Source organism: Macrotis lagotis, chromosome 1, assembly GCF_037893015.1.
Source record: "Macrotis lagotis isolate mMagLag1 chromosome 1, bilby.v1.9.chrom.fasta, whole genome shotgun sequence".
NCBI classification, from domain to species: Eukaryota; Metazoa; Chordata; class Mammalia; order Peramelemorphia; family Peramelidae; genus Macrotis; species Macrotis lagotis.
The window spans coordinates 318,688,907-318,702,568 of record NC_133658.1 but is presented as its reverse complement, the minus strand read 5'-3'; the positions used below and the strand labels follow the sequence as shown (position 1 = coordinate 318,702,568).

General features: G+C 33.9%; 1 protein-coding gene across 3 annotated transcripts in view; it reads left to right on the top strand.

Annotated features, from left to right (window-relative positions):
• Positions 1-12,606, top strand: part of CEP89 (centrosomal protein 89) — a 138,417-nt gene extending 125,811 nt beyond the window's left edge. For all 3 annotated transcript variants that reach the window (XM_074211479.1, XM_074211478.1, XM_074211477.1), the window contains one exon: positions 11,060-12,606. In XM_074211479.1, the coding sequence (XP_074067580.1) occupies positions 11,060-11,303 (244 nt within the window). In that variant the 3' untranslated portion in view covers positions 11,304-12,606. The remainder of the gene's footprint in view (positions 1-11,059) is intronic.
• The last annotated feature ends 1,056 nt before the right edge of the window (positions 12,607-13,662 follow it).

Here is a 13,662-nt window from a genome sequence, read left to right as displayed (position 1 = left end):
TTTGGGAGTTGGAGTACCTTTTGTTCCCCATTGCCTTCAAGATTCTTTATCTGATATAATATTTTAATATTTAATCTTTACTTGTATCTTATAGCTCCTCTGTTCTTCATTCTCCCTATGACCTTCAGTCCCTCTAATCCTCAGTTAATTACCCCAGGCCCTCATACTGTACTAGCCATACTCTCCTCTTTGGTGTATTAGTTCAACTCTGTACTTTCCTGTACACTTTAATCCCTTCCTTCCTACCTTAGTCAAGGACCTTGTCTCATACTTTATTGGAAAAAACTGAGACCATTCACTAAGAATGTTTTTTCTTTTCTCTTCATCTCATAGCCCTCAAATGTTTTTCTCTTCTGTCTTCTCCATCTCTGTCTCACATGAACAGGTGACCTTTTTCCCTGCCAAGGGAAAAAATCCCTCTCTGTACCCCCTTGATACCATCCCACCTCATCTCCATCCAGTTTCTCCATCCTGTACTTGTTCTTCACACTATCCCTATTTGTTCTTTCTCTGCTCCATGTAAGCAAGCCCATGTCCACTTATGCTTCAAAAACCCTCACATCCTACCATCCCTGCCATCTGTCATCTTATCTCTCTCCTTACCTTCTCATCTAAGCTCTTTGAGAAAGCTGTCTACAATAGATGCCCCTATTTCCTCTCTTCTTGCTTACTTCTTTCACCTTTTGCAGTCTGACTCATCTCACTGAAACTTTTATCTCCAAAGTCATCTGTAACCTCCTGAATGCCAGATATGATGACTTTTTTTCCTTCATGATCTCTCTCTAGCCTTTGACTGTCAACTACCTTTTTCTCCTGAATACTTTCTGCTCTTTATATTTTGGTGACACTGCTCTCTCCTGGTCCTTCTGTCTGACTACTAGTTTTCTTTCCTTTTGTTGGATCATCTAGGCATATCTACTAAAATAATGTTCCTTCTCTTGTCTCTTTTGACAATCTCATCAGATTCCATGAATTCAGTTATTATCTCTTTCCTGATCTATCTATCCAACTTTTACTTTTCTCCTGAACTCCTGCTCTGTATCACCAATTGCTTCTTGAATATCTAAAACTGGATATGCCATAGGTAGCTCAAACTCAACATTTCCTAAATAGGATTCATTATTCCCTCACCCTCCCCCCCAACCAAACAGTTCCCTCTTTTAAATTCCTTTATAACTGTCAAGGGCAATAAATATCATCTTTGTTTTTAGGGTTCCCAACCTCAGTGTCCTTCTCAATCCCTCACTTGAAGTCATCACACTTATATAATCTGTTGCCAAGTCTCTCATTTCTTCTTAACACTCTTTCTTGTGAATATTGCCTTCTCTCTATTCACATGGCCCCTACATTGCTCCAGGATTGCATCACCTCACACACCTGGTCTATTCTGATAGGCCTTCCTGTTTCAGTTTAATTCTCATTTCAATTAATGCTCCATTCAGCTGCCTAAATGATTTTTCTAAGTTTTCTGATTTTTTTCCTATCTGACCATGCTATCCCTTGTGACTCATGGTTAACTCCCGGATCAAATATAAAATCCTCTTTTTTGTCATTTAAAGCCTTTCACAGCCTGGAAACCTCTTACTGTTTCACTTGTGATACATTTACTCCCATGTGCTCTGAAATCCTGCTACCTTGTCTTTCTTGCTATTCCTCACACAGGTCATTCCATCTCCCACATCCTTGCCTTTTAAATAGTTGTTCCCCCATACCAGGAATATGTTCTCTCCTCATCTCTGGCCTTCTGGCTTCCTTCAAGACTCCATTAAATTTTGTTTCTCTGAATAGAATGTGATTCATTAATGATATGGACCATGTTTTTGCCTTTCTTGTATCCCTGTTGCTTAACAACCTGCCCAGCACAATCTTAAGTGCCTAATAATAATATTTTTTGACTGACTATTGACTATAAGAATAGAGATTAGAATTTATTCTAATTCTTTTTTTTTTTTGCAAGGCAAATGGGGTTAAGTGGCTTGCCCAAGGCCACACAGCTAGGTAATTATTAAGTGTCTGAGACCGGATTTGAACCCAGGTACTCCTTTCTCCAGGGCTGGTGCTTTATCCACTGCGTCACCTAGCTGCCCCGAATTTCTTCTAATTCTGTAGTACCTCTTATATTTGACAACTTAAAACATATATCCAATTAATGTTAAACCTGCTGATCATAAGATCATAAATTAAGATCCAAAAGGAAACTTAGAGGTCCTTGTGTCCAACCTTCTCATTTTGCAAAACTAGAACATTTCTGTTTTAAATTCTGATCTTTCTGATTCTGCATCTAACCCACTATCTACTCTGCATCTTAGGTAGTTTATCCCATGAATACAGGCTTAAATAACAATTATCTAACGTGTGATTTTCCCTGAACAAAGATATTTTGAAAAGTATCTTTAAGAAAACATTCTTTGCTGTTTTCCTTTAACTGAGGTACTTTCCCTAGAGCATAAAAGATACTTTGAAAAAAATTTATGACCTATATTTAAAGTTTCTGACCAGAGAGGAGTTTCCTAATTACATGGGACATTTCATCCATTAACATGGAGCATTGCACAAAAACAGACTTGATTTGTTGCTTAATGCCTAGTGTGTCCTTTTCTGTCTTCTTTATTCTGCCTCAGAGATTTAAGCATAATTGCTTAAAATTTTGAAGACATTAAGTTTTTACATTTGAGCAGTTTAATTAAATGTGTCTTTATTTCTGTATGAAACAAATGTCTCCTGTTTAATTTTTACAACCATAAAATTGATGATTTTTAATCTGCCTTTATTTTGCTCTACAATCAATCTTTCCTATTGCTTAATATGTTTCAATTTTTCCCAGAGGTTTTTATTTCATGATAGAGAATCTCAGCCTAAGAGAACATTCCTTAAATATCAGTCTCTTATTTTAAATATTTATTTGCTTATGTTTCTATTTTGCTTCTCTAGCATGACCTTTGACAGAAGAATTGTTAGAAAAAATCATCCTGGGCATTATTGCACATTGATAAATTCTTTTGAAGTTTTTATTTTCACTTGTCATTTGATTTTTTTATTCACTTAGAGCACATAGTATCAGTTCCATAATTTTAAAGACTCATCATGTATTCAACCAAGTAGTTTAAACCGGGAATTACTGATGTTTAGCCTTTTCCTTTTTCACAATTACTCTCATTAACAATAATTTGTGAATGAGGTGCTCAGACCTGTCTGTCAATGGTAGAGGGACTCCTGGTATAGGGACTCCCTATGCTAACTAAATTATAGCTCTTAAAGCATTATTACCCAGGCACAAATATGAGGATGTCTTCTCAATTAAAAAACTCAGATAGTTCTCTCAAAATATTTCTGAGTTGGACAAACCTCTAAACTTTAACTCAACTACTGTTCAGGACATTAGTGCAACTTATAGTGAGGTCTCCACCCAGTTGATTTTTAATCACTTGTCCTTTCTTTGTAATTTGAGAAAGGCTTGTGAAGTTTGATGAGGGCTCAAGAACTCTGACTTGTTATCTTTGCCATGGCACCTAAATCAGAGTTCTGAGAGGTGTGAAAGCTAAATAGGCTAGGGAGTAAAGGAAAGATTCTTTCTGCTAAGTTCATATTATTTATTATTCACTATCTCCTGAGGTTATTTGTAGAAATACACATTCCTGGAGGACAGGGACTGTGGCCTAGCACCAAGTCTAATACTAGTAGATTCTTTTTTTTTTTCAATTTTTATTTAAGGCAATAGGGTTAAGTGACTTGCCCAAAGTCACACAAGCTAGGTAATTATTAAGTGTATGAGGTCTGATTTGAACTCAAGTCCTCCTGACTCCAGAGCCAGTGCTCTATCCATTACACCACCTAGCTGCCCATACTAGTAGATTCTTTCTTTTTTTTTTTTTTTGGCTTTTTAGGTTTTTGCAAGGCAAATGTAGATACTAGTAGATTCTTAATAAATATTTGCTAAATTGAATGGAAATTGTTTGTTAATGCCCTAGAGAAAGTACCTCAGTTAAAGGAAAATAGCAAAGAACCCTTTCTTAAAGCAAAATATCATCTTATAATAGAAATCTTAATCCCTTAATTTGTATTTTCTTATTCTAATGGTATTAAAATAGAAGTGCTTACTCCCCAAAAGGTTTTTGCAATCTTTTAACTACTTTCCATTATTATTTTCAGTGAACTTTGAAAACATCCACCATATTAGTGACTCTACCATAAATATTGAATATTTAACAGATATATTTAGAATATTTAACAGAATATTTAACATTCTATTTTGTTCTGCTTATTTTTTTTTCCCTGTGAACTAGACTTTTGATTACATTGATATGTGGAACTTTTTTTTTTTTGGTTTTTGCAAGGCAATGGGATTAAGTGACTTGCCCAAGGTCACACATCTAGGTAATTATTAAGTGTCTAAGGTCAAATTTGAACTCAGGTCCCAATGACTCCAGGGCCATTGCTCAATGATACAGGCAGCATCAAATGAGGAAACTTCTTTTAACAATTAACATCTGTTCTGCAACTTTTAGTCTTAGAGAGTTGACTGGGACAGTAAGAATTTAATCCACTTGCTCAAACAAACAATATTTGTCAAGGTTAATCTTAAACTTTAAGTCTTTCTGACTCCAAAGACAGCTTTTCTATCACATATGTACTGCCTCCCTTGCTCTATTTCTATTGTGTTCCAAATTTAATACAAAAAATGTCCTAGCTTTTCATATATATTTTCTATGTCTTTATACTCAGCTATTTATCTCAACAAACATCATTCATTCAATCAAGTATTTTTTTTAAAGTGGTTACAATATCCAAAGGTACAATCCAGGGATATAAAGAAGATTACAGATCCTTGCTCTCTAATAAAGAGGAGATATGACATATGCAAAAAATGAGTTTTAAAAAATGTAGATAGAATATAATTGATGTAAAAATCCAAACCAAATGCTTTAGGAAAATTTTGAAGTGTGAGGCATCACTTTTTTTGGGTTTTTTCTACTTTATTTTTATTTTTCAGTTAACAATACTTTATGTCCTCTCTCTCCCCCTCCTACATGCTCTCTCTCCTTCCCCTCTCAACTTAAAAGAAAATAATAAAAACAAAACTCAGGAACAATTAAGCAAGGATCAAATGCTTGTTATGTATTCATGTACTGTACTAAGCTCTTGGAATACAAGCAGAAATAAATTCAATCTCTGCTCTCAAGAAGCATATAAAAGGAACACAGAAAAGGAAAGTGAAAGGAAGGGTGGCAAGTTTGAGGAATGAAGTATCCAGTAAGGGATGATAGTAGAGAAAATCCTGTGGATTTGAGTCAGGAGTTCGACTTTGAGCACAATGAAGACCTGGTTGGCCTAGACCTCCACCCTAAAATGGAAGTTCTGAGAGGAACCAGTAATCAGAGGGAAAGGCCATAGAACCAAGACAACTTCTAAAGTGAATGGAGTGAGCTTTCAGCTTGAAGGGTTTCTATTGAATGGTAGAGAAAGTTCTAAGGCTTATGAGACAGGAGTGTACTTCAGAAAGGAATGAAGAGTCTTTGAAAATATGACTAGAAACAAATATATGTAGTCAAGAAAAACAAATTCCCAAATTATACCTATCCAAAAATGTATGTCTCATTGCATATCTTAAATATAGTGCCTTTCTGTCAAAAGGAAGATAGTAGAGACCACCATCATTTTCATTTGTCTTTACACTGTTGTCTTTCTTCTTTTTATATTTCTTATTTCACTCTGCATCAGTTCATATAGCCTTCCCAATTTTCTCTGAACATGCCCCTTCCATTGGCATAACAGTGTTCCAGTCAATACACTATAATTTGTTCAACTGTTCTACAAATTTTGGACTCTCCCTTAGTTTCCAGTGCTCTGTCATTGCAAAAAAAAAAGCTTCTAGACATGTGTGTCTGTCTGTTTCTGTGTGTGTCTGTCAGTGTGTGTGTGTGTGTGTGTGTGTGTGTGTATGAGAGAGAGAGAGAGAGAGAGAGAGAGAGAGAGAGAGAGAGAGAGAGAGAGAGAGAGAGATTTTCTTCTCACTAATTTCATATATATATATATATATATATATAGCATAATAGGGATACTGTCTTTGGTGGCATAGGACTACAAGACGGCTGTAGAATAATATCAGGAAAGACCTCATGAAAGAATTACTGCTTGAACTGTTTTTAAGACAGGGAACGATATGAACAAAAGGAAACAGAATAGAGTAAAGGAGATGGTTTGCTTCAATTCAGGTGAGAGAGCAGAGTAGAATGAGACATGCAAAAAGCTAGCTGTTCAGTTTGGGTTGGAAGGTATAGTCTATGAAATATTGTGAAATAATATTGAAAATGAGTTATGGCTGTATATTAAGAAAAATATTTTAAATTGATAGTCAGAAACAGAGTGCCCCTGTGAACACCCCACTGTTCTAAGATATTCCATATATTCAAAGGGACTCTGTCCACAAGGTTCTGGGAATTGTTGTTAAACCTGCTTACTATACAAATGAAGTCTATTAGAAAAGAGAGTGAGTGAGCACAAAGAGAAGCCTGGTATCCTGATGGGAAGTTTTGAGGAGGAGACACCACCCAATGTTTTCTTTCCCAGGAGAAAAAAAATAGCCTGTTTGAAAAGCTTTTAACATGGAGTCATTTCTTTGAAAGCAACTTTGTCAAAAACATAGAGTGAATAAAAGGGCAATAATAATTCCTCAGTTCATGAATTTATGCTTCATTAACATAATCATTGCTGTAATTCTGTACATTCATTTTAAAGTGAGCAATGTTTTTTCTTTGTCCATATGTTCTTCATCTATAAATGTTCATTTTTCTCATGGAACTTTTTTTTTTTGCAAGGCAGTATAACCCCATTGCTTGCCAAGTGGCTTGCCCAAGGCCACACAGCTAGGTAATTATTGTCTGAGGCCACATTTGAACTCAGGTACTCCTGATTCCAGGGCCAGTGCTCTATCCACTGTGCTACCTAGCCACCCCATTGTTCATTTTTCTCTGACCTTTTCTGGTCTCTGTTTATTGTATGTAGGTTTTTTCCCAAACCAACCATTCAGAATAAATAGTGCCCAAATGAAAACAAAATCTTCCTATATTACTTGTAATGATATTTCTAAACCATAAGTTAAAATTATGTCATAAGGAAGTCTTAAAAACATGAGATTTTGAAGATCCACTATCACAGAGCAGCAGAAGAATATCACTGCCTTGTGAGCTTTGCTCTTAGCTAACATGTACATTCTATACCATTATTTTACAACATTTAAAATCCAGATGATTTGCATTTGGAAATTATGGTTAAGTATTTATCACCTTGTTGAGTAACTTAAAACATTGTCTTTCAGTTCAGGCTCAGGAATCCAGATGTTTTGTTTTCTGTAAATGTATATATTGTCTTCTATCAATTTCCTCAGTCAAATCACTTCCCTTCTCAAGGCTTTCAAAATGATGATGTTCCAGGACTGAAATTCTTTAATCCTGTGATCAATTTTAAATATATGTTCTTACACCCAATCTTTAAACAAAATTCAACAGTATAATAATGATAACTCCCATTTATATAGTGTTTTAAGGTTTGCCAAAAAGTTTATACATGTATCACATTTGATCCTCAAAGTAATCTTCTGAGATATATAACTCTCTCTCTCATATTACTCACTGTCATGGGGAGGAGGGAAGGAGGGGAAGAAAAATGTGGAACTCAAAATCTTAAAAAATCAATTTAAAAACTATCTTTACATGTAAGTGGGAAAAAGCAAAATACACACACAAAAATATTTTAGGTTAGAAATTGTTATTATCCCTATTTTATAAAAAAACTGAGGTTGAGAGTAGTTAAATGACTTGTTCAGAAAAACGCAACTAGTAAGGGTCTGAGGAAATTTTTAAACTTGGTATCGTGACCCCAAGTCCAGGGAGCCAGCTACTATAGTCTTCAGGCTGAAATAATTCTTTAACTGAAAACACTTTATTTAAATTGTTATTCTGACTATAAGGTAGAAACTAAGATTTGTTTATTCTTTAAAGTCAAATTCATATCTAGGGAATTTTCTTTTCCCCTTTGTGTTTTTCTAGGTCATGGTATATTGTACCACATAATTCATGGCAAAACACCTGCAAAAATATTACCACTTTCTTTTCAGAAAATAAATGACCCTAAGGTGTTTTTCATATGTTTTAACAACTTTAAGAGATTTTTTTAATCTCAAAATTTGAACAGGAATATCACTGACAAAATATCAGCTACTTGAGGTACACACTGACTAAACTAAGAACCTTCTAGAAATAAAGTTAATTCGGGCAGCTAGGTGGCTCAGGAGATAGAGCACTGGCCCTGGAGTCAGGAGTACCTGAGGTCAAATCTGGCCTCAGACATTTAATAATTACCTAGCTGTGTGGCCTTGGGCAAGCCACTTAACCCCATTTGCCTTGCAAAAATCTAAAAAACAAAACCAGAAATAAAGTTAATTTCTTGCTGATGACATTCTCCAAATATGTAGCATATAAGGATGAAGTATTTGAAGTTTTTTGTTTTTGTTTTTATTTTGAATGACTAAGTTGGAGCCAAAACATCAATCTGAAATGAACGCCTTATTTTAATGTGTTTATTTAAATAGCTTAGTTCTTTTTGCCTGATCATTTTTTACTCAGTCTAACTTTAAACACATCTGCATAAAAAGTTCAACTAAGATAAATTGAAAGGAATTTGGTGTTAGAGGAAAAAAAATGATTGCATGTGTGGGGAAATGATGTCTGTAGGATATGGGGTGATACCTTTCACTTATCTTGGGCCAGTGTTGTAATTTTTGGAATAGTTTCTCTGTTGTAATATGGGGTTATTAATTCTCGCCAATCTCTGGACTATTATGAAAATTCTTGAGATTCCATTTCTTTGGTGCACTTTTGGAACGCCACATAAAATGGGATCAGTAAATCAAGATAGCTTTATTACTTGCCTTTCAAAGAAACCCTACAGACTTTCAGAAGTCACTTTGTGGATAAACTTTCAACAGACTATTTGATAATTTTTTCCTCCAACCATTGTATTTCCCTAAACTTTTTAGACATCAGCTTTTTAGATAAACTTTTTTAGATATTTTTAGATAAACTTTTTAGATATATCCTAGAAATATACACCACATGACAGGCAGAATGCAACATAATGGTTAGAGTTGACCTCAGATTCAGGAAGACTTGTGTTCAAGCACTGACTCTGATACTGGCAGCTCACTTAACTTAGCAAAATTCAAGAAGCAGTAATAAAATAACTAGTCCTATTCCAAATGACTACAAAATACATAAAGTGTTTGAGGATCATTCTACCAAAGCACATAAAAGACTCATATAGATTCAATTACATCATGCTCCTTAAAGAAATAAAGAACAACTGTCATAACTGGAGCAATGAATATTCAGTGTCCATGAATGGGCTATGTCAATATAATAATTATAATACCATCACAGTTAGTATATACTTTTAATGTTATATATTGACCAAATTTGTCAAAGATATACTTTATAGCACTTGAAAAAATAATTTAAAAGATCATTTGGAATAAATAAAAGATCTAGAATATTAAGAGAAGTGAAGAAAAGAGGTAGGAATAAAAGGGGGAGTAGAGCTTTCAGAGCTCAAGACTATATTATAAAACAGCAGTCATCAAAACCATCTAGGATTGGCTTAATAATAGAGGTAGATAAATGGAACATACTAGACAAGGGAGAATTAGAAACAATGGAAATTAATCCCATGTTCCATAAAACAGAAAATATAAATTACTTAGGAAGGAGCCCCCATCTATTTTTTTAAAAAAAAAAACTTTTGGGAAAACTAGAAAGCAGTTCAGCAGAACTTAGGTTTAGACTTACACCTTACACATATTCCCCTGAAAAATTCTAAATGGATATGTGACACTACTATTAAAGGTCAGACTATGAAAAAATTAGAAGAGAGCAAATCATAAAGCTCTCACAACTATAAGGAGAAACCAAACAAGGATGAAGGCAATTACAAAATACAAAAGAGATACTTTTAATTATATCAAACTTAGAAGCTTCTGCATAACCAAAACTAAAAATAAAGAAGGAAGGTAGTCAATTGGGGGAGATTGGAGGGGAGGAAATCTTTCTATCAAATTTCTTTGATGTGGCCTTGGGCAAGCCACTTAACCCCGTTTGCCTTGCAAAAAAAAAAACCTAAAAAAAAATTTCTTTGAAAAACTTTTGGTATTAAGGTGGAGGAGAGGTAGATTGACAGAAGATACAAATGATTAATCTTATGAGCACATTGATTTATTAAGGAATTCTTACCAATTATCTAACAAACTTGGTCTCCAAATACAGGGGAGAGACAGACTTTTATACATTAAAAATAATTAATCAAATAAAACTAATTAATTAAAAGAATTACAGTATTAAGTAATTTAATTTCAAATGGATAAAAGTTTAGGAATTTTTCAGTTTGGGAGAGAGGTATAATTCCCTAAGAATACAGTGAGTGCAGTATTATAAATGTAAAGAGCATATATCAAAAGTGAATGTTGCAAAGTTATAAAGAATAAGCATGGGTCAAAAGAAGCAATATAAGTAAACTCTCCCAAGTCTGTCTTTTGCAGAAGTGGAAAGGCTACAAGTGATGCTAGAACAAATATTTTTAAAGTTTTCTAATATTTTGATCAATTATATTGATTTTTCTTTTATTTTTTAAAATATATTTGTCATATGAAATAACTGTGGGGGAATAGAAGAAAACAGGGTGATGATATAAAAATGATATAAAAAACATAACATCAATAAAAATTTATTTAAAAAATATTGCTCCTGGGGCCACCTAGGTGGCGCAGTGAATAGAGTATCAGCCCTGGAGTCAGGAGTACCTGAGTTCAAATCCAGCCTCAGACACTTAATAATTACCTAGCTGTGTGGCCTTGGGCAAGCCACTTAATCCCATTGCCTTGCAAAAAACTTAAAAAAAAAACAATAACAAAAATTGCTCCTAAGGAAAAGTTTCCATTGCACATTGTCCCACAGAGGACCCAGATGGGAAAGAGGCCGTCTGATAATTTACTTCTGATTTTTGTTTCTTGTAGAGAGGTAGAAGATGAACTGGAAGTGGTTTGGGAATCTACTGCCAAAGAAAATCAAAGAATGAAAGAATTCCTGTATACTAACCTAGAGAAGACGCACACCTGGAAGAAAGCCAGCATCTTTGAATCAGGCATAAACCAACTCTCCAAAGAAGATTTAGTAGAAGGGTATACTATTAGCTATTGTGAGGTGAAGTCATCTTCAGGTATCCAGATGCCAGAAATACCCACTTTACATGCCTTATAATAGATCCAATCTGGTGACAGCAAAGACACCACATCCAAAGCAGAATGTTTTCTCCAAGGGAAGGCCACTTTAAATTGAAAAAGGAAGTATACTATTCTCCTATGCACAAACAACATTTTCTCCTCATAGCTATGACAATCTCTACTTCATCTAAAGGATGAAATAAATTGTCGAAGAAATGAATTTAGTTTTTTAAACTTGTTTTTATTTTTATATTGTATTATAAAATCCTTATAATGCTTCTTATCAAATAAAATGTACTACTCCCAGTTGTCACCATTCAATTCCAGGTGTATTTCTCAAGTAAACAATGATCTAATTAGAAAAATCATATAACAACAATAAATTGAAGTCTGCTATAAAAGAATTGTGCCGTAAGAAGGAATTAGGGTCTTGTCATGCTTTGATAATGTAAATCAAGTCAAGGAAAACTTTTATTTCTGATCTAAGAGCTGTTTCAATCAAGTATATGTGCATAGTACACTTTAGCAATGGTGGTTTTGAATATTGACTTCGTGAAATTGTAAAAATAACAAAATTTATTGTGTTCCATTATTAGCAGTTTGGAAATTTATAAAACTTTTATTCAATATTTGATCATTTTGTTGTATTTTCTTTTCATTTCTGATATACTATTTGCCTTTATCTCTGGAGACATTTGCAGAAATTTATTTTTAAATGATCCTGCTTTCTGATTGTTTAAAGTTAAAAAAAATTGGCATATGTAAGAATCCATGCTTAAAGCTAGTAAATACTCAAAGTTAGGTAATACCCCTTTCCCAGACAATGATGGCCTTTATTATATTATAAACAAGTTATTTGAGAAATAAAGGCTTAAAAAAGTGATAATATGTCCTAGAACTAAACTCTGGTCCATATGCTTACATACATATATAGGATTTCTCTATGTGAAAATTACTTTTCCTGATGCAAATCTTGGACCATGTGCCTTTCAAAAAGCTAAATTTTCCCCAAGTGCCTCAAATTTTTAGACATTTTAAATGGTTGACATTGGTCTCATTACAATTCTCTCTCTCTCACACATACACACACACATCTGTGTTGATCCTTTGATGGACCTGTGATCTCATTGTTTTATATTCATAGAAAATTCCTTTGTGCTTCAGATTTTATTAAGGCTATTCAGAAGTTGTAAACAAATTCATAATGACTAGTGTGTTAACCCTCTCACTAGCTTGAATAGTTCCAGGTAATTGCTATAACTGGTAACATTATGCACTCTGTGTGGTAGCCAGATTCACTTCACCCAAATCTTTCTCCTCTTTTGTACATGTCCTTCGAGTCTGTGATATATAGGTATGTATGTATATGTGCATATATATATATATATATATATATATATATATATATATATATATATATAATACATATGCTTCCTTCTCACCTCTGTTTTATAAAATCTTTAGATTCATGCATAACTCTGCTCGTGGACCACTGCTTGGCTGTCTTCCTCTTCCTCAAATGATCATATGTTTTTCATCTGTTTTCATTCTGTAGTCCCCCCAGTACAATGTAAGCTTCTTGAGAGCAGGAAATGTTTCATTTTGTCTTTTTATCTCAAAGACATGATCCTTCAATTGGACTCTATAATAAATACTTGTTGGGTTGGATTTGGAAGCTCTTATATTTTGGCCAATTTTAAGAACAGTAATTTTCTTTCTAACTTCAGTATCATAGATGATATAATTAAACTGGTAACACTTAGAACGTTAACATCTATTTTCAATATAGTTTGTAATATATGTGGTATATTTGTGCTATAGTATCTCAAAAAATCTGTACAGCAAGGGTTGATAGCAAATTTCTTTCATAACTTGGACTTTTTTCTATGATATTTTGTAAATTAATTATTCAGAGTTCTCTTGTCATACACTAGAAAACCTTTTGTACTACTTTTATTAGGATATACCTTTGTTTTGAGAATTTATATGTAACGGATATTAAATGGAAACATGAAATAAGAGGATATTTCTCTCTACTTCTAATCATGTAAGCCTAATAAAAACTATGATCATATAGGATCAAAATTCAAATTTAGAATTGGAACAGATCTTGATATCTTCTAGTCCAATTCTTTCATTTTAAATTTGAGAAAAGTAGAAGCAACAGGGCCCCTCCCACCCTAGGTTCCCCTTTTTTCCGGTTCCCCCATAGGAGAAGGCATAGACTAGTATTATTAATTTGAATATTAATTCAATAAGTCTTTGCTGAGTACCTGCTGTGTTCAATGTACTGTGCTGGAGAGTTGATGGTAGACTGCAAGTAGAGTAGAAAGAGATAGGGCAGGTGGAGCAGTTGGAAAAGGTCAGAGGAAGTGGGGTGTCAGCATATTAATTAC